Raw genomic sequence first — 22,190 nt, forward strand, 5'->3', positions numbered from 1 at the left:
AATCATAAAATCAACGACATGATCAAACATAGATCTAGAGAGTGACCCATGAAAAGATTTGAAGGCCCTAAGGGCAGAGATGTATTTAATTTATTGGTTAGGTTTATAAACAAATTGTACAATCTTTTTTACTTGTACTTGCACGAATACAATCCTTTTCTTAATTCCTTATAATGGTTCAGAGACAGAGTAATTTGGCCCTCGAATCTGGGCAAGACAAGGGAACAAATGTTGATCTGTCTCTGTTTAGCAAATGGTTGGCCAAACCTATATCTCACTTCTAACCACTCCAATTAATTTAGATGCTCTTTTACCCCAATTTTATTGATCAGATATTCTTTTTCATGGGGTGACCTACTTGACTAGTGGGTTAGAGACAACTGATAACTACTTAGATTTTTTTATTTTTCTGTTTTTATTTATTATTTATTTATTATTTATTATTTTTCAAATGTAGTGGTCAAATGAGGTCATTGGCTTAAAACCTATACGTGCACCATCCAACACTCCATCAATGAATACTAAAATTGGTAAATAATAAGTTGTATTTAGTGGAGTTCAAAACATGGGTTTGATTATTTATTATTTATTTTTGGCAAATAACTCTTGCTTTGGGGAGATTTGAACCCCTATCTTTCACTTTTAGAAGGAAAAGAGATAACACGGCTAATATCTTGATAAGAACATGAGTTCGATTAAAAAAGGCTATCAATATTAAAATATCCAATCTTAATTATAATAAAGAAGTAATCTTTTAAAAGCGTAAGTTTTGAAGGGTTTAGATTTATCTTTTTTCTTTTTCTAAATCCGTCGTAACATTTATGAAACGACAATGTGGCTATCGACACATATCATGTCACCATTAAAATCTTATAGAAGTTTTTTAAAAAAAAAAATGCTCACACATGTTCGTACTAAACTTGTGGGAGTGAGTGGGAATAGTGAAGTGGTCAGTTTTGGCAAACTGCACATTCCATTTCAGGTACAGCTGGGTGCTAAGAGCCAAGACTAGGAATAGTGCATGTCATGTTGATAGAACTATTTTTGGTGGTATGCAGAGAAAAGAGGGGATGTGTTTGTCGAATTTGGTTGTTCCACAAAAAATGGATAGTGGGGAAGACATTGGAAGATAGGAAGTTGGCATGGTATTCACCAACTATTCCTTCTTGGTGTATTATATGGTGTCCTCTTTGCTTCCATTTTTCCTTTAGCAGCTTCCTCTTCGAATCTCAAGAATGTGCCCCCATTTATCCATGCCCTAAAAACCAAATATCTACTGTGACATTGCAAATTAAATTTATTTTATTATTTGGTAAAAAAAAAAGAAAAAGAGTTTTGATAAGTAGTTCGACAATCGAACATATACGACTAATTTTATGTGAGTCGGTGTCGATGTCACCGTTAAATCTTAAATATTAATGACATCTGAATGATGTCAGCCATTACTCGTATAAATCAGTTGAATTTCAAATCATTATTCAAAAAAATTAAAAATAAAAACGACATACCAGTCCACCAGGTTATTGGTTTGGCTCGTGTAACCTCCCTCTTGAGATGATGTAAATTTGTGTAAGATGTTTGTCCCGTGCGAAAAAGAAAGGGAGATCAATGATTGAAGTTATTATCACGGGCTCTTAATTTCGCTATTCATGAAATGATTAATTTATCTCCTTTTAAGTAACCTCGCACATGGAATAACACATCATTGAAGGTTGATATTATTAAAGCTATTTTAGTAGCTTGCACAGTAAATAGTAAAAGCTCATTAAGTAATAATTAAGATGCCAGATGGGAAAAAAAAAACAAGAAGAAGAAGAAGAGGAAGAAGAAGAAAAGAAACCAAAAGAAATAGAAAAAGCAAACTAACTTGATTAGATAATTTTTGCCACCACTTTCTAAAAAGTTATCATTGGCGAAGACTGAAGAGTAAAAAAACAAAAATTGGACTGAGAAGAGACTATAATAAGTTTGTCAGTTGACTAGAACTAGTTGCTGGTACATAGTGGAGAGAGAGAGAGAACTCTTATCTTGATTATAAATTTGTCGCTACTTATTAGAAATAGAGAAGAGTAAGAAACTTTTGCAATGGGGAGAGACTAATAGATTGCCATTTGACTGCAAATAGTAACAATTTGATAATGTCACACTTTAAACAGACACAAACAAAGAAAGCAACAAAAATAAGAGAACAACTCCAACTCTCATCCTAGTCTATACCAGTATAGGCCAAACAGCCGTCCAAACACTCCACATGCCTAGTTTTATATTGGCAATGCAAAGCAACCGGCAACATCCCTCCATTAATCCTACTTATGCGATGACAATGTCTACCGTCTCTATTTTAAATAGTCGTCCACTGTAATATAACACGGATTATATGTCACTGTCACAATTATTTACATGAGTAGTACAATATGATACTTTTTATCATAATCACGCGTATGTATAATTCAATACAATACAATCGCGTATAAAATCATCTGCTGCACACATCTAGGTAATATTTACTGAATCATAATCTGATGAACTCTCTCCATCGATCAAGTGATCAGCAAAAAAGTCAACCATGAAGATGAGACTATAAAATAGCAACAGTAGCTAATTAATAAAATAATAATTACAAAAACCAAACAAAAGAAGAGTTAATACAAAAAGCAGAGAAGCAAACTGGAATAATAAACCAAGTGTTAAATGACTATTGACCCACCACCATTCACTTTGCCTCCTCACTCCTTATTACCCATCTCGGATCCCTCTCTCTCCATTAATAAAGAAACACTCTCCAACTTTCAAAAGCATCTCTCTTTAGAGCTTGCTTCTGCAACACAATTCTCTCTCTTTAATTTACTTTCTCTCTCTGCTTTTAATGGCACTCCTCACTTCCTTACCCGAGCCCTCAGAACCCAAAAAACAATCCTCAAAGCGAAAGCAAAAGCACGTCAAGAAGCAGAAGCAGAAGCAGAAGCAACCATCTTCGTGGGACCAAATCAAGAACCTCCTCACCTGTAAGCAGATCGAAGGGTCCAGAGTTCACGATCCATCCAAGACCGTTAAAGGGTACTCCAAGCTAGGGTATAATTGCAGCTCTATTTGCAGTTTCAGGGACGTAGTTCATGGCAACACCAGAGTGGTTCACAGAGCTGACAATTCGCCGGAGAGTAGCACTGTGGGTCTGGAAACAGGGCTGCTCAGCCGGAAAGCTGGTCATCATGGCTCAGGCTCATCCTCCACAGGGTCTTTATCCGGTTCAGTCAAATCCAACGGTGGACCTACTTACACGTCCTCGTCTTCTTCAAGAACCATGCAATTCAGGAAGCTCTCTGGCTGTTATGAATGTCACATGATCGTTGATCCTAGCAGGTAATATACGTATATATACACTCACACATTCATATATACATAAATACATATATATATATATATATAGGTATCAATTGTTATAATTATAAATTGAAATGAAATTATAGGTATCCATCTCCAAGGACTACTCTATGTGCTTGCTCTGAATGTGGAGAGGTTTTTCCCAAAATTGAAAGCTTGGAGCTACATCAAGCTGTTAGGCATGCTGGTAATTTTTATTTCATTTTTTTTTTTGGATTGCATAATCGCACCTGAAATGATACTATTGGATTAATGACCCATTAAATTTTTTTATTCAAATAGGTTTTTATGTTTTTTAATCAAAATTGATTTTACTTGTGTAGATGATAAGGATGATTAAAATTTGAGGTCAAGATATTACTGATCATATGACAATCGGTCAATCTCTAAAAAATTTAGTTTCCATTGTATTAATATATATATTGATAAAGACATGGTAAATTGACCTCTCATCTTTAATGGACATGCTTTTCATCTTCTTATATACGTGCCAAGTCAACTATATATCTATAACTTGGATTCAATTATATATATCAAGATTGTATTGATATTCATTACTTCTGAAATGATGTAAATCATTCACAGAAGGAAATCCTGAGCAGAGTTATATGAGCATTGATTTCATCTTTATATTTTGAAGATAAATTGAAAGCATTGGAAGGAGTGATTTTTTTTTTTTCCCCTAGATATTGGAAGGAGTGAATTGGATACTAGCTAGATAACATTTGATACTATTTATTTGAAGTGACTCTCATAAATTCCAAACTTATGCTATTGCACAAAATAACAATTGAGGATGATTTTATGATAGTAAAAAGTAAATTAATGTGATGTTATGTTTGGCAGTATTAAATGAGTAGTGTGGATTTGAAATTGTAAAAAATATTAAACTATTTTTTTTATTTTAATTTGAAATTTGATGTACGTATTCGATGTTGCTACACATAACATGTATGGCATATATTTCGATAGTTCAGTAGATCAGTGCGTGCTTTTCATGAAATTTGGAGTATTAAGTTTCGACTATCTGTATCTACCGGTCTAACTTCTGACACCTCTTATCTTAAATAATAATAAAAAAATAACACAACACAACAAGTGTGTTCTAAATGTAAATTTAGTGAATTGTCTAGTAGAGTGCTAACAACACATTAGGAAACCATGAACAGATGCTCATTTTGGACGAATTGTAGATAACCCATTACAATTTACATGAACAATTCTGGCTGATTTTTCAACTCATCACAATAATTGTAACATGGAGTATAATATAAAATAAATAAAAATTACAACAATTATTGTCCAACAATAGGTAGTAGTACTCCTCTCATGGAATAGTCATTATACCACTTTATAGGCACCATTAAATTCTCAAAATAACATACGCAGTAAATGATAGTAATAATCCAAAAAATAATTATACAATTACAGCTGTCATTTTATGGATTCGAAGTAGGCGAAGAAGAACTTTTGCATTTGGCCCAAAAAAAGAACGACGTGGTTGTATTCCATTGGTCATCTATTGGTCGCCCCCAATTATAGAAGTTTCTGTTACCTGACCTACCGACAAAACATAACATGCTCAGAAATCATACAGGTCCAGTATTATTAACTGTTTCTATAGGGATGTTTTTGTAATTCACTCTCGTGTTATGGTACAGTTTCGGAGCTGAGTCCGGATGATTCGGGTCGGAACATCGTGGAGATCATCTTCAAATCAAGCTGGCTCAAGAAAGACAACCCAATCTGCAAGATCGAACGGATACTAAAAGTCCACAACACCCAGCGCACCATCCAACGGTTCGAGGACTGCCGTGACGCAGTGAAGATCCGTGCGACCACCTCCACCAGAAAAAACCCCAGGTGCGCCGCCGACGGCAACGAGCTGCTACGATTCCACTGCACGACCTTGGCGTGCGCCCTCGGCGCACGTGGCTCGTCTTCTCTGTGCGGCTCCGCACCGGCTTGTGGCGTGTGCACGATCATCAGGCACGGATTTCAAGGCAAATCCAAATCGAGCGGGTGCGATGGCAAGGGGGTCCGCACCATGGCGAGCAGCGGTAGGGCCCACGACTGTTTGGCTTGTGCGGACGGTCGTAGGGCGATGCTGGTGTGCCGCGTGATCGCGGGAAGGGTGAGGCATATGGCGGATGATGCGGCGCCGGATGAGGATAGCGTGTCGCTCGGTTCGTCGTCGTACGACTCGGTAGCCGGGTACGCGGGAATTTACTCGAATATCGAGGAGTTACACGTGTTCAATCCGAGGGCTATCCTTCCTTGTTTCGTTGTGATCTACAAAGCTCTTGAATCATCATAGAGTTAGACACAAAATTTGTATTGTAGTTTCTAATTTGTATCACAATCACATAACTAATTAAGGGTTAGCAAGCTCAGCTGACCAATCATTGTCCTTGTGTATATTGAATTTTCTTATATGGTTTCAAATGCTAAGCAATCTTTGTATTATTTTTTTATAAAATTGTTAATTATATGTTTATCCCATCAAAGAAAACTAAAAAAAAAAAACTACTTACATAGACAAATTAGTAAATAAAACATTTTCTTATGAAAAAATTAATACTTTTTTTTACAGTGGTGTTATAAGAGAATTCTTGTTCCACGTCGAATTCGAAATTTCAAATAGAAATAAAATAAGTTTAAATGGATTGGGTGTTAGTCACACAACATAAATTTTGTGTTGGATCACAAAACACCCATTGTTATCAAAAACAGATTTACCAAAAATTAACCCTGGCCTAGAGTTCTGGACGATATAATTGCCTACACATGCCGGAGCATATGCGGGTTCATCGTTTCTCATTGTTTTGAGTGTCTGGACATTGGTGTTTGGAAGATAAAACTTAATTTATGCCAATAATTGATTATTTTATATAACCATTATAGTATTAACATTGGAAGAAGTTTTGCTTCTAATTTTTTTTATTTAATTTAATAAAATCCCCACTTAGATCACTGAATATGATCTCTTGCACTGAAAACTATATATAAAAAACAATTAATTAATTAGATAAGAAACTTCGTATTGTCAGCTAACTAATCTCACTTGCATTTGTCTATGACTTGATCGCAGATTCGCGTGTAGTCGGTAGCAAGCATGCGTTGACAGGTTGATGATTTGCCATTTCTCTTCATCCAACTCCATTTGAAAATATAAAATTACTCATCTGGTTAGTTTATTTTTAATTTTTTCTATCTTAATTTTCAATATTATCATTGCGTGACGCAATTAAGAGTTGAATCCTGCAGTTTTAAATGTTTCTCTAACTAAACAACTGAAAAAAATGTTCGAGGTAAAAGAGAGAGACATTTTCATAAAATATGGTTGTATGTCAAATCAATTTTTCACTCTAATTTAAAATATAAGCTTGCGTACTAATTATTTTTATACAAATAAACTGTCAAACAATAACCAACTACTATTGATGAACAAATAGCTGAAGTATTAGATTTGAAAAATGATTAATTTTATGAGCGGAACAGCTTCCCATTGACTTGATGTTGATATTTTCGTTTTGGTGTGTAATTAGGATCTTCTACGATGCACTTGGACTTTCAAATGGTGAATAATCTCGTTAATAGGCTCTATATGTAGATGAAATGTTCTTCACCATTTTCAGTGTATTAAAATCATCCGGTGAAAATGACTCCCTTAAAATGTAACTCTACTGGAGAGCCTCTCCTTTGTTATTTTTCAAAATCCACAGCTCATATAAAATAAAAAATAAAAACAAGGTACAAAAACAAATTATAAGGAAAGGAAAAAAAAAAAAAAAAAAAAAGGGGCAAAAAGATATTCTATTTGCTGATTAATATGGAGAAGTTGAGCCCACTTACTATTCCAATATTGAGGACCAATACAGACCCCATCTACAGGAACTGGGCTAAGCAGTTGTTGGGGGAGGGTAAGTGGGCCTTGCTCAACAAAAGGAAAGCCCATATAAAGCTGCTACTGGCTAAATAAGATTCTCCTTATACTCTCCACATGATATTTAACCAGTCAGCTTATTCTCCCTCTCATACTAGACCCACCCAACTTGCATGTGCGGTGGATTCAACCTATAAGGTCTTTATAGTGATCAACATGAATATAACATGAATGTTTTTTAATCATACTTTTCACCTGAGAAAAACTTTTTTATACATCATTTAATTTAATTCAATGCTCATTCAAGTTTTGAGTGAATATATATATATATATATATATATATATATATATATATTTAATATGGTTTATATGATTTCTGTTTATTTAGTTATATATAATGTTTGTTTGATATTTCAGATGGGATATTGGAATAAACTAGATCCCGTCCTGTGTCTACTTATTGGAAATTTTACCCACATTCATTTTCATTACTGACTGCCTGTAAGTTTGTTGATGCAAAATAATATAGGGCACCATTACAAGATGTCTTATCAAATCATGATATCAATCGGCGAATCTGATGAGTCATAAGGATGAGGAGTTCCAACTCTATTAGGTACATTTTTGTATTTATTTAACCCAGAGAAAAATAAAGAAAACTTTGGATATGTTTTAACGGTTAAATATGTAGATACTTAAATTTTAGGATAGCCTAATTATTGTTTGATCTGTCAAGTTAAACACTATTAGTCAATTCATGAGTCAGGATCCATACATGTAAAGAAATGTGACCATTCAAATTTAAACTGTAAATTATTTCTAAATACATAGAAATAAATATATCTTGATTTAGAGAATTTATCATAATCATTGAGTAGTTCCAAATGAAACGCCTATAAATATAAGGTCACCTTACACATTTCGGGCCAAATTTTTGTCTAAAAAGCATTCCAAAGTCTCTCAAAACCAAAAACAACAAGCATACCACACAAGTGCCGTCCTTCTTCTAAGCCATTCAAACCCTGAAGTTCTAAAGGCGAAGAATAACAAACACGCCATACAAGTGCCGTTCTTTATGAAAGCCATCAAACATTGAAATTCTGAAGGCGAAAAACAACAAACACGCCACACAAGTATCGTTCTTCATCGAAACTATTCAAACCTTGAAGTTTTGAATGCAATGAACAACAATCACACCACACAAGTGTCGTTCTTCTTCAAAAGACTTCAATTCACTGTTCGAGATCAAGCCTCATCGGCCCTCTACTAGAAATCCAGTCAAACCTTATTCAAAAGAAAAGTTCAAGCACCGGTTCAAGATCAAGCTTCCGAAGCCTTTGTATCGATTTTTTCAAGGAGATTTAATTAGAGGAAAATTCTAGTTGTAATATAATAGACCACAGATAATTGTATCTATTTTTTAAAAATTAATAAAATTAATTATTTGTCTATATTTTAGTTTCTAAATTTTCAGACACGAAATTTGTGTGTACAAAATAATGATGTATTCTTATTGATATATATGCCTATATATGTAGGCTTGGATGGTAAATTATTAAGGTCTCACAAACACTTATTCTATGTACATACAATAAGATTTTTGGTCTGATGGACTCTTGGGGTCAATGGAAAGATTCTAAAGATGATATCCATAAGGTGGCAGAGGATTACTTCCATGATCTTTACTCGTCCATTCCTTTCATTACTCCCAGAGTTACTCTAGATATGAATAAGTGTTGTGGTTTTGTGGAGTCTGATTAGGTGGAAGATTTTTAGGAAGATTTAATTATATGGAAACTTTAAGAGTACAGAATTTTAGAGAAAATTCAGTTTCCTAATCTGTCAGGGAAAATTCAATTTCCTAATTTGATTTGACTTCCTTATTGGTTTAAGAAAAATTCAGTTTCTTGATCTGATTTAATTTCCTTATTGGCTTTGGATTCTACAAAAGGCAAGTTCTTGTAGGACAAGTTTGGGACTCTATAAATAAGGGTGAAAGTTAGAGATAAAAGTGTGCCAATACAAGAGAGAGCAATTGAGAGAGATTGAGAGAGAATTCTCTTTGTAATTCTTCATCTTTTTCATAGTGATTTTGTTCGGTGTGCTCTATAGACTTAGCCCTAAGATTTAGGTGAACCATGTATATCTTGTGTTCTTGTGTGTGATTTTTTTATTCTTCGTGATTGCTTGTTTATTCCTTGAACGGTGTTGTTTATTTTGCGTTTCTGCCACAACAACTGGTATCAAATCCGGTTGATTGTGTAGTGTAACTCTAACAACTGGCGTCAGAGCCTTTGGTTGAGAACCTAGGGCACAGAAGGTGTTTAACAAAATTCTGAAAGTCTTTCGATCAGATCTGTCCGTTCAAGTGGGAGTAATGGCATCAGAAGATAAGACATCCACATCCATGATCGAGAAGTTCAATGGCACAAACTTTAGTTTCTGGAAGATGTAAATTGAAGACCTCTTGTTTCAGAAAAATCTGTATCAACCTTTGGGAGAGAAGCCAGAGGATACAAATGATGCAGATTGGGAATTATTTGATAGGAAGACTCTTGGCACCGTTAGATTGACGTTGTCAAAGTTAGTCACCTTCAACATCAAGAACGAGAAGACGACGATGTCTCTCATAACAGCCCTTTCTAGTATGTATGAACATTCTTCTGCAGCAAACAAGGTGCACTTAATTATGAAGTTGTTCAACATGAAGATGGTCGAAGGTGGTAAGTTCAACGAACATCTAAATGCGTTTAACGAGATAGTTGGGCAATTAGAGTTTGTTGATATCGACTTCAAAGACGAGGTCCGAGCACTGCTAATTCTAGGGCAGTTACCCGAGAGTTGGAGTGGCACAGTTACAGTGATCAGTAGCTCTGTAGGGAAGACCAAGTTGAAGTTTGATGAAGTTGTGAGCATGATTCTGACTGAAGAAATCAGAAGGCAAACAGCAGGGGTTTCCACTAGTGGTTCGGCGTTGAATGTTGAAAGCAGAGGCAAGGGTTCAAACAAGAAGAAGGGCAACAATAATAGAAACAGAGGCAGAGCCAAGTCAAGGAATGGAAGGACACAGTCTTAAAATTTCAGGAATTCCACAGATCTCAATGAAGTTGAGTGTTGGAATTGTGAAAAAAAGGGACATTACCGTGTTGATTGCAGACTTCCAAAGAAGGGAACCGAAAGAAAAACTGAAGCAAACTTTATCTCAGAAGAATCAGATGATGCATTGATATGCTCTTTGGAGAGCAAGGCGGAGTCATGGGTTTTAGATTTCGGCACATCGTTTCATGGCACCTCAAACAAAGAGCTATTTAATAGCTATGAATCGAGTAACCTTGGTAAGGTGTATCTTGGAGATGACCAGCCTTGCAGCGTCATTGGCAAGGGTGAAGTGCAAATCAAGTTGAATGGGTCAGCTTGGAAGTTAAAGGATATGAGACACATCTCTGACTTGAGGAAGAATCTCATTTCGGTAGGACAATTGTCAGATGAAGGTTTTGTTACAACCTTCAATGGAGACTTGTGGAAAGTTTCCAGAGGCGCTATGACCATTGTACGTGGTAAGAAATCTGGCACTCTCTACACAACTACCAGTGCTTGTGGGTCTATAGCAGTTGCAGAAAACAGAGAAGATCACAACATTTGGCACTAGAGACTAGGTCACATGAGTGGAAGAGGGCTCAAGATTATGCACTCAAAGGGGAAACTACCAGGCATACGGGCAATTGATATTGATTTCTGTGAGAGTTGCGTGATGGGAAAGCAGAAAATGGTCAGTTTCAAGAAAAGTGGCAGAGATCTCAGAAAGAAGAAACTTGAGTTAGTTCACACAGATGTTTGGGGGCTAACCACTTTTTCATCCATTGGCGGAATATCCTACTTCGTGACTTTCATTGATGATCACACGAGGAAGGTATGTGTTTATTTTTTGAAGCACAAATCTGAGGTATTTGATGTGTTCAAGAAGTGGAAGGCCATGGTGGAAAATGAGACAGGTTTGAAGATCAAGAGGTTGAGATCAGACAATGGTGGTGAGTATGAAAACACTGGTTTCAAGAAGTTCTGTTTTGATAATGAGATCAAATTAAAGAGGACTGTGCAAGGAACCCCACAGCAGAATGGGGTGGCAGAACGGATGAACCGAACATTAATAAAAAGAGCCAGAAGTATGTGCATACATTCGGGTCTACCCAAACAGTTTTGGGCAGAAGCGGTCAATACAGCATCCCACCTAATAAATCATAGACCATCGATGCCTTTGGAGCATCGAATACCAGAAGAGGTATGGAGTGGCAAAGAGGTAAATCTTTCATGGTTGAAAGTTTTTGGTTGTATTGCATATGGGCATATTAGTAATCATGCTAGGGGAAAGCTCGACCCCAAGTCACTAAAATGTATCTTCGTTCGGTATGGCGGAGATGAGTTTGGTTATCGACTTTGGGATAATCAGAACAAGAAAATCATCAGAAGTAGAGATGTGATTTTCAACGAGAAGGTGATGTACAAGGATAGAGATACAGTACAGTTATTTTGTCCTGTACAGAGTAAACCTGAGTTTGTTGAGTTGGATGATGATCCAGAAAGTATTGATGCGGAGCAGACAGATGAGGGTTCTTGGCCAGAACTCACAGAGCATAGTTCACCGCAGATTCCAACTCTTATGCCTGCACCCAAAAGGTCTACGCGACCTCATGTACTGAATAGGAAATATTTGGATTATATGTTGCTCACAGATGATGGTGAGCCTGAATGCTATGATGAAGCATGTCAAGTTGAAGATGCTAGCAAGTGGGAGCTTGCAATGGAAGATGAGAAAAACTTCATGGCTAAAATTCCATATGCCTCAGCTATTAGAAGTTTGATGTATGTCATGGTGTGCACAAGACCAGACATTGCATATGCAGTGGGAGTAGTAAGCAAGTTCATGAAGGATCCGGGCAAGCTACACTAGGAAGCAGTAAAGTGGATATTAAGATATCTACGAGGTACCACATACAGATGTTTATGTTTCAGAAGGGGTGAAGTGAAGCTACATGGTTATTGATGAACAAATAGATGAAGTATTAGATTTGAAAAATGATTAATTTTATGAGCGGAACAGCTTCCCATTCACTGGATGTTGATATTTTCGTTTTGATGTGTAACTAGAATCTTCTACTATGCACTTGGATTTTCGAATGGTGGATAATGTTTTTATGTAGATGAAATGTTCTTCGCCGTTTTGAGTGGATTAAAATCTTTTAGGCTCTGTTTGACTAAATGGAAATAAACAAGAAAAGAAAAAAAATTAGAAAGTGAAAAAAAAGTGAAGTGAATAAAAATAAAAGAGATTTTCTAGCATGTATTTAGCTAGCATGAAAATCTATCCAAGAAAATTATAGAAAAATATTAATTTGTTAGTTTGAATAGTATGAAATTAAAAAAGAAAGTGATTATGCATACTAAAACTACCCTTATGAAGTAAAATGATGGATTATTAAATTCAAATATATAATTATTTATATTCATTTATATTATTTATATTATTTATATTTAGAATAAGGCTTCATAATATATTTTTAGGTAAAACTAATTGTTAGTTTAAGATAAATTTTTTTTTAAAAAAAAAATAGAAATGAAGAGGTAATACTACTATTTGGGAAATAAATCTAATATTTCACCATATAATATATATATATATATATATATATATATATATATATATATATATATATATATATATTCATACGGGATTATGAGTGATTAGAATTGCAACATAGAACAGACGATTAAAAAAAATAAAAAAAATTATTTAGAAACATGATTTATTTTGCGTGAACTTACTTCAGAATAGAAGTTATTTTAGAGAGAACTTTGCACGATTAAATTATTGGGTAAAATAGGAACGGTAAATAATTAGGCGCTTATTTCACATGAAAACTAAATTTTCGTCGGAAAACTAAATTTTCCATTAGGTTTCTTTTTCTATCTATCCAAACTCTAAAAAAATTTAAAATTTTTCTCTTTCCTTTCTTTTCTAGGTATTTCCACCTAACCAAACAAAGCCCTAGTGAAAATGAAAACAAGGTACAAAAACAAAATATAAGGAAAGGAAAAAAAGAAAAAAAAAAAAAGATATTCTATTTGCTGATTAATATGGAGAAGTTGAGCCCACATACTATTCCTATATTGAGGACCAATACAGAGTCCATCTACAGAAAATGGGCTTAGCAGTTGTTGGGGGAGGGTAAATGGGCCTTGCTCAACAAAAGAAAAGCCCATATAAAGTTGCGACGGGCTAAATAAGATTCTCCTTCATATCTCCACATGATATTTAACCAATCAGCTATTTATTATTATTTTTTCCTAGTTCCAATCAGCTTATTCTCATTTCTCACTCTCATATTTAACCCACCCAACTTGCATGTGCAGTGGATTCAACATTAAGGTCTTTAGAGTGATCAATATGAATATAACTTGCATGTTTTTAATCATACTTTTCACCTGAGAAAAACTTTTTTATACATCATTTAATTTAATTCAATGCTCATTCAAGTTTTGAGTGAATATATATATTTAATATGGTTTATATGATTTCTCATTCAAGTTTTGAGTGAGAAAAAAATAAAAAAATAAAAAAATTTAGATATGTTTTAACTGTTAAATATATAGACGTACATTTAAATTTTAAGATGGTCTAATTATCGTTCAATTCGTAAAAAATCAAACACTCTTAGTCAATTAAATTTCATGAATATGTGTCATCAATAGACCCTTGGCAAAATCCTAAAGGGTCCACACATTTAAAGAAATGTGACAATTCAAATTTAAATTTTAAATTATTTTCAAATAAAGAGAAACAAATATATCTTGATTTAGAGAATATAGCATAATCATTGAGTAGTTTCCAAATAAAACGCCCAATTCTTTGACATATAAATACAAGGTCACCTTACACATTTCGGGCTGAATCTTTGTCTCAAACAACACTCCAAAGTCTCTGAAAAGGAAGAACAACAAGCACACTACACAAGTGCCGTCCTTAAAGTTTTGGAGGCGAAGAACAACAAGCACGCCAAACAAGTGTCTTTCTTCATGAAAGTCATCAAACCTTGAAATTTTGAAGGTGAAGAACAACAAGCACGTCACACAAGTGTTGTTCTTCATCAAAATCATTCAAACCTTGAAGTTCTTAAGGCAAAGAACAACAAGCACACCACACAAGTGCCGTTCTTCTTCAAAAGACTTCAATCCACTATTTGAGATCAAGCCCCATTGGCCCTCGACAAGAAATCCAGTCAAACCTTCTTCAACCTTGAATATGTAACGAAAAGCACCGATTCAAGATTAAGCTTCCGAAGTCTTTGTACTGATTTTTTTAAGGAGATTTAATCAGAAAAAGATTCTACTTGTAATATAATCGACTACAAAGAATTGTATCTATTTTTTAAAAATTAAAAAAATTAATTATTTGTCTATATTTTTGTTCCTAGATTTTCAGGCACAACACGAAATTTGTGTCTACAAAATAATCATGTATTCTTACTGTTATATATGCCTATATATGTAGAGGCTTGGATGGTGAATTATTAATGTCTCACAAACACTTATTCTATGGACATACATTGAACTTCAAATTGAGTTTAGCAGGCAAAAGATGAATAAAATAAGGAAAGAAAAGCTAAGGTTGTTCTTCCATGTATATGCCACATCATATGGGCCCTACTTGTCTTCCAGTGTTTTTTGGGCAAGTGATTTTTTATGGGTACATTGAGGGACAAAGAAGGTCAGTCATCATTCACTGACACTTGAAGTTCATGTTTTAAAACTAGGACAGTCAATCATAGATCTGCAAAATCAACCGCTTTTAGATTAATTTTGTGATTAATTGTGGATTAATGAGCTATTTAATTTGTTAATGAAATTTGACTTATCAACTCCATTGGCCTCAAGTACCATCCAACCTTTTTTACTGGTAAAAGGTTCAAGTACAATTCATTTTGTCGTCACTTGTTCAAAAAGCTGGATTATTCAAGGTCCAATTAGTTTATTTATTTATTTATTTATATTTTTTTTCTGGTAAAAAAAGAAAAAGAAAAAAAGGCAATGATGTTTTTTCAAGCATATGAAGCACCAAGTCATCCTTAAGAATCAAGTCATAATCAGGTTGCTTATTCCATGAAATTATGTGGATTATATGTTATTAGGATATATAATTCAGTTCAACTAACTAAATCTTTGCTTTTTCTAACTATTTGGGATCCACCACATCAAACCCTATTTTGTTATTTCACTCTATTGAAGTCATATATTAACCTCACTCAAATCCATCACATGTTGTCTAATTTTCTTTACTATTTTAAATCCTTTTTGGACCCATGTTGACATGCAAATAAATGTATTAATTTATGTAAAAAAAATTATAGATTCTGAAAATGAGATTTAGTAATTAGTAGAGTTAGGGGAAGATGACTCGAACCTAGGAGGCCTAGGCTAGGATCATAGGATATGAGACAATTAAGGCATGACCTTTTACCATAAGATGATTCGAACCTAGGAGGCCTAGACTAGGATCATAGGATTTGAGACAACACCGTCACACCTCAATGATAACTTAACTCAAATCCATCGCATGTTGTCTAATTTTCTTTACTATTTTAAGTCCATTTTCCACCATATATTTGACAAATTATTATGTCGTTCTTAGTCAATCTGCCTACCCCAGACTATGGCATTTTGGGCTTTTTGTCCACAATGCAATTTCAACGATTCTTTATTATTATTATTATTTTTGATCTAGCAATGAGAGTTAGTTAATAGTGAAATTAGGGAGAAATGGATTCGAACCTAAGATCATAAGACATGGGACACGTACTTAAGACTCCTTTACCATTCGGCACTGCCACGTCTCAACGATCTCCTTTTTCAGTTAGGTAAATACACACACAAATTAATGCTCACTATTAGGCTCTAATCTCTGATCACCTTCCATGTAAGAGATTAGGGACATCCTCCATGAATTCATGCGAGTCATCATAGGACATCTGATATATATCAATATATGCTAGTTTTGTATTAAACTTGTAAAACACTACTTACAGTTGAAGATAAATGAAAGAAGCTAGCCCAAATAAACAAATGGTACTTGGTAAGGACAAGAGAAGGCCATGCAAATGATTTGATCACATGGTTGATGAGACAACCATCTTTTTCTTCAAAATATGCTCTCATTGATGAGTACTATCTAGTCTTCTCTCACATAGAATAAACCTGCAGGCTAGCTTAGGAACCCTCACATCCCCACTTTTTTTATATATCCCTCATCAAAGACACACATCATAGCATTACACTTCCCGGAGACCATCTGGCAATTAGAATTTAAGAGAGATAGAAAGAATGTACAAGCCTCATCAAAGAGCTGAGACCAGCTTTGTTATACGAGTAAAAGGTAGTACTAGTGTTGAAGAGTTTGAATTTCATCATCAAGTACTTCATCCTCAACCTCCCAAGTTTAACTTCTCCGGTATGAAGCTGTTTGATCGCTTTCGCAAGATTCTCATGAGGTTCATCTTCTCCCTCCCTCCTAGAGGGACGTCTCAGGCCAACACTACAGGGCCGGGCCGGAGATCGTGTGACAAACCTGACCCGCCAAAGACTTCATGCAGCTCTTATTACTCCTCCAATTCCCATTACAATGAAGCCATTGCCGACTGCATCGAGTTCTTTAATAAATCTTCGCAGGAGGGTTTTTTAAATGGCAGAAAATCTGATGTTATGGTTTAATGTTTTTTGTTAATTTTCTCTCTTTGGTTCTAATTAATTTTATATATGCAATGGTTGGAGATGGTTGAGTCATCAGTGGTGAATTTGATAGCTTCTCTTCATTTTGTGGTCTGAAGACCTGAAATAGATAGAGAAGTTTTGTGCTTAATTGTGCTTTTTTTGTTGTATATTGTCAATATTGATGCTGGTTGAATTAATACGAACATATTTTTGCTTATATTCTCTTCTGGTTCGGTCTCAGTGGGGCTGTTAGTGGATTTTAGTTGGGCTTGAAGGCCCACAAATTCTAATGGGCAGGACCATTTGTTGGATAGATGGAGGCCCAGTTGGTGACATTCATCAACTACTCGATCTCTCCAATCAAGATAGAGATGATACATATAATAACAACAATTGAGATGACAATTGAAGATTGGGAAAAAGTTGAAGTTGTTGATCCATTGTTGTTATCGGTGTGATCGACAATCAATGATATAAACACTTAGGAAGACGGAAAAATATAGAATAAGGTATTATACTCTCAATCTTCCAATAGTTGGATGTAACCGAATTCTAAGAGGAGATTTAGAAAGTTATTCTTATTAAATATTGAAAAGAGTAAAGCTCTCAATAGAACAATGGAATCACACTTAAACCCTAAAATGTATTAACCTTTAATAAGATCTACTTTAATTAAGACATGTAATGGTATAAATTAATTAGGTTAGACTATTCCATCCAACAAATAGGTCTAAGTATCATTACTCTCAGTCAAATACGGAGTTTCACAAAAACTCCATCAGCATCCATAAAACTTTTCACTTTCACACAATGACTATATATACCAAACAATTTTGCTTTCTTTCATTTTTGTTTAAGGCCAAAAATAACCTATATATATGCCTTCCTTTGAACTATTAGTATACTTCTTCAAACAAACAGAAGGAAACACCAGAGAAATTAAAACTGCAGATATCATTGCCATTTGATCGAAGAAGGGAAAACATTTCATTCCTCATATGACACCAGTGGCTTAAATGAAACATTGATTCAATTATACAAGTATATATATATAAGTCCCTTATGATATTTATTGATACCTTCTTAAATGGACTCTCTCCTGGAACCTAATTATGCCTCACATACATACATAATTCAATTCTCATTTCATTTTAGGCTGATTGATATACATCAGTAAAAATTGAAAGATTTTCCATTGCTTTCATGGCGTTTATATCAAGCTCGATCGCGGTGATGAGACATCGGAGCTTCCTTTTTTCTTAGAGAAAATCCCTCCAATAAGTGGAATCAATGGCTTCTTTTTCTTCTTCTTGAGAGAAGGGTGCCTTTCTAGCACTGCATCACCTTTTGGCACCATAACTTGAGTTAGAGATGGCGGATTCGCGAACGTTACGTATCTCTTCTTCTGAAACTCCAGTACTCCTTCATTAGTACTTGATTGTTTCTTGACCTCGAACTCTTTCGAATCTTCCACAAACTTGAGGTCTTCAATCTCCACCTCTATCATTTGTATCCGATCGGTAGTCTCTCTTCCCTTCAGTTCTTGGAGCTCTCGCCTTGTCCTTTCCAGCTCTTCTTGTAAAGACGAGAGGCAAGTAGCCATTAGCAGACCTTCCTCCTGTGCTTTTTGGAGGCTGTTCTTCGTCTCTTCTAGCTCAGCTGTCACAGTGTCAAGCTTGGAAGGTTCATGACCGTTTTCACTTTCTCCATTTTGCATCTACATACACACATAACATTAAGGAAATTAATTAATTCGATCTAAATAAAATATAAATATTTAGGTCATGAAATTCATCGAACTGATAAAGGTTGGATGCTTGCTTGTTAGGAGGAAATACCTTAATGTGATATATATATATATATATATATAACGTACATGTCATGTGATTTGGCTGTGTCTTGTTGACAGAAGAAGCTAAAGGGATTGATACTCTAGTAAAGCTTAAGTACTTCTACAACTGTATTGTTATTTTATGTATTAATATAAAATTAATTATTATTACCTTTATTATGTCACCTGATAATAGAAAATTAAAAATGGAAAAGAAACAGACACCAACCGAAAGAATACTTGTATTAATGTTTAAGCAAACATTTACCATTTTCCATTGGGGATATTAATTTATAGACTGTCACGGGTGGACATTAAAACATGTACAGTAGTAAATTATTAGTCTCTCTCCTCATCTTAATTTTAGTTTTCCTTTTTTATCAAATAATTAATGAGGTCTTAAGACTAGTTACGCCAATTAATATACTTGTACTTGTGAGCGAGTTATTCTCAGGAAAATCTTAGTGGGTCCCCCAGGATGAGAATTTGAATTGTAAAATTAATGTTCCCAGCTAAATTCTAAAAATAATAAATCAAATAGTTCTTTTGTGTGGGTAACAAATTACTACTTCCTTCGTCTCCATATAGTTGTCTATCTTTTCATTTTGGAATGTCCCAAAAAATATTTCATATTCCAAAATTGAATGTACAATTTTTTTTATAATACTTTCAAATTATACTTTTAACTAAATAACTGTACTAATTATAGAGTACTATTTCATATTTAAAACTTTATTCTTATCAATATAATAAAAAATTATTAAAATTTTACTACACGACATATATTGTGGGACGGAGGGAGTGCAATATAATGAACACGACAATGAAGTTGTTGAAATTTCTGAAAGAAAAAAAAAATGAAGCATGCAAAATAAAGTGCATGACTGTTAAATAATTTTAAGTGTGAATAAGATAATCAGTTCGTAATTCCCACCTACATAAATCAGTTTAAATTGTCCAGCACCAAATTATTATCCAAACCCAACCTCCAACACCGCATTAAATTACAAAGCAAGTACAACAATCAATCACGTTAGTATTAATAAACTAATAATTGTGTGTGTTATGTAGTCAAAAGTGACCTATAAATTAAAGACAGAATAAATGCATCATTTGATGAAAAATTGTTCGGAGATAGCAACATGAGACCTAAAAATGCTATATAAGTTATGAAACTCCACATATATATATATATATATATATATATATATATATATATATAGTATGTGATATTTAATGAAGCTCACCTCTTTGAGCTTGTTGGTATAGAGCTCCCCAGCTAGAACCCTTTCACCGAACAACATGACAGCCTCCTTCACAGACCGGAATGGCGCTCTTGTATCTATCTCTGCCTTTTTCGCCATCGGCGATGTCATTCCATGATCTTCACTACAACTGCCCATGCTTAATTAACAATAATAGCTTCTATATGTATATATAGAGTAAGAGAGAATGATATACAACTCTATGACGATGTTGGTAATTAAACCAAGGTGGCAACAAGGGATGCCCTTTTAATTTGATGAGAGAGAGAGAGCAAACTGAGAGAGAGAGAGAGAGAGGGTGGTTGCAGGTTGTTGATTTGTTAATGGGGGAGGGAGGAAGCAATATATATATATATATATATATATATAAAATAAAAGAAGAGGGAGTGAGGGAGGAAGAGGGAGGGAGCTTCGTTTCTTCGCGTCCACTTCACTAGAATTCTGTTTTAGAAGGTGGAAGGGAAGATGGATGGTCTTGATTTTCCGGATTTTGGGGGCCCATTTATTTGGCGCTGGACTGAGACGCTTCACCTGTAAGCCCAACGGAAATGAAGGGCCCCACATCAATCTCGGTGTCCACGCTGGACTTCGCTCTGTGGGACCATGCTGTACGATCCACGGTCACCATACAAGTAATCTCATGTGCTCTTGTTACCCATTTCTGACACGTCATCGTCTTCACATATGGAGCCCACTTAAATATAATGATGTACTATAATATAATATATATATATATATTATGATTTGCAATAGCAGTGATCAGTAAGAATGTAATGGATCTGGATAAATATAAATATAAATGAAAGATTCGAGACCGTACATATACTAAAACGAAAATCGAACCAATCCTACAACTGTACCGAAATCTTGAAAGACGGAAGGAATATGGATATAAGCACAATATGATTACATTAGTTGAACAGTTGTTATGTGGGAGGATAGGAAATTATTGCGATGGGTTTGAATATTTGGTGCAACTTTATTTATTTGGTGGACATGGCTGCCTAGTTCTGCATCATTTATACCAGAGATGATATGACTCTACTTAAAATGGTGGGGTCCAATATGATGCAATCTGTGACTGTGTGTGCATTTAGTGGGGGCCTCATGTGTTTTTTTTTGGCCTAACTTGAACTAGTTGGCTGGACAATAATAAATAAAATTTCTTCCAATCGAATCATGAAGATCAATTTGGATTTTTTTATTGAAACATAAATATAAAATCAATTATTTATGTATATATATATATATTCTTATAAGAACTCAAACACTCAACGAGGATTTGAACCCTCAGGGTTAGACTCAAATTAAATAATTTTTACTCAACTCAAAAAGAGTATTTCAAATCCTATTAGAAAATTAATGATCCATCAAATATATGTAATTCGACATTTAAATATAATTCAGTTTGGTGATTGCTACACACACACATGTATATGTATTTCTATAATAATTTCAAATTTTAGGTAGTAATATTTTTAAAGAGTTGGGCATTAGCGAAAGAGGAATACATTTGATTGGTTTTTAATGCAAGATATAAGGAGATAAGAAAGTGGAAACACATACACTATTTAAGTCAGGATTCACACTCCACCTTTAAATGAGTGCATTTTAATCTTAAAGAAAATGATACTTTTAATCCTAATTTTAAAAATTAATAATTATGACAACCTTTTGTCTCCTCTGTTTTCTAATTAATGTTTTATTCCTTCCTTTCTTCTCTTTGCTTCCTGCCTTTCTAAACTCTTACCTTATTTTGAATTGACTCTTTTATCTCCCTCATTAAAGTTTGATATGGATATTTGCAAGTAATAATGAAATTTTACAAATAAAACAAATAATAAAGTTGATTCATCTTGTTAGCATAAAAAAATATTAAATAACTATTATAACTCCATGAAAAATTAAACTGATTTGAATCATAATAGCAATGGGAATGATAAATTCATCTTGTGAGGGCTCTTGTAATATCACTATTCTTTTTCTTCGTAGCATTTGACATGTATTGACCAAATAGAATATCCAATCAAGAAATTATGTTCAACACATCAAATTTAAAATCATTTTC

The 22,190-nt window shown here is 34.3% G+C and overlaps 3 protein-coding genes across 3 annotated transcripts; 2 read left to right on the plus strand and 1 right to left on the minus strand.

The window, feature by feature from the left end:
• The first annotated feature begins 2,661 nt into the window (after nt 1-2,661).
• Nucleotides 2,662-5,878, plus strand: LOC132278498 (uncharacterized). Its single transcript, XM_059780292.1, has 3 exons — nt 2,662-3,360; nt 3,468-3,568; nt 5,043-5,878. The coding sequence occupies exons 1-3, from the start codon at nt 2,867-2,869 to the stop codon at nt 5,696-5,698; spliced, it is 1,251 nt and encodes a 416-aa protein (XP_059636275.1). The 5' UTR covers nt 2,662-2,866; the 3' UTR covers nt 5,699-5,878.
• A 10,890-nt stretch (nt 5,879-16,768) lies between these two features.
• Nucleotides 16,769-17,026, plus strand: LOC132277850 (uncharacterized). The gene has a single exon (XM_059779692.1). It carries the CDS (start codon nt 16,769-16,771, stop codon nt 17,024-17,026), a length of 258 nt encoding a protein of 85 aa, XP_059635675.1.
• A 935-nt stretch (nt 17,027-17,961) lies between these two features.
• On the minus strand, nt 17,962-20,468 carry LOC132278557 (WEB family protein At1g75720). Its single transcript, XM_059780371.1, has 2 exons — nt 20,105-20,468; nt 17,962-18,743 (listed from the first exon to the last, which is right to left on the minus strand). Exons 1-2 carry the CDS (start codon nt 20,258-20,260, stop codon nt 18,237-18,239), a joined length of 663 nt encoding a protein of 220 aa, XP_059636354.1. The 5' UTR covers nt 20,261-20,468; the 3' UTR covers nt 17,962-18,236.
• Between the last annotated feature and the right edge of the window lie 1,722 nt (nt 20,469-22,190).

This window comes from Cornus florida, unplaced genomic scaffold, assembly GCF_030987335.1.
Source record: "Cornus florida cultivar Cherokee Brave unplaced genomic scaffold, ASM3098733v1 CherokeeBrave_3.0.0_Hap2_Chr10, whole genome shotgun sequence".
Lineage (NCBI taxonomy): Eukaryota > Viridiplantae > Streptophyta > Magnoliopsida > Cornales > Cornaceae > Cornus > Cornus florida.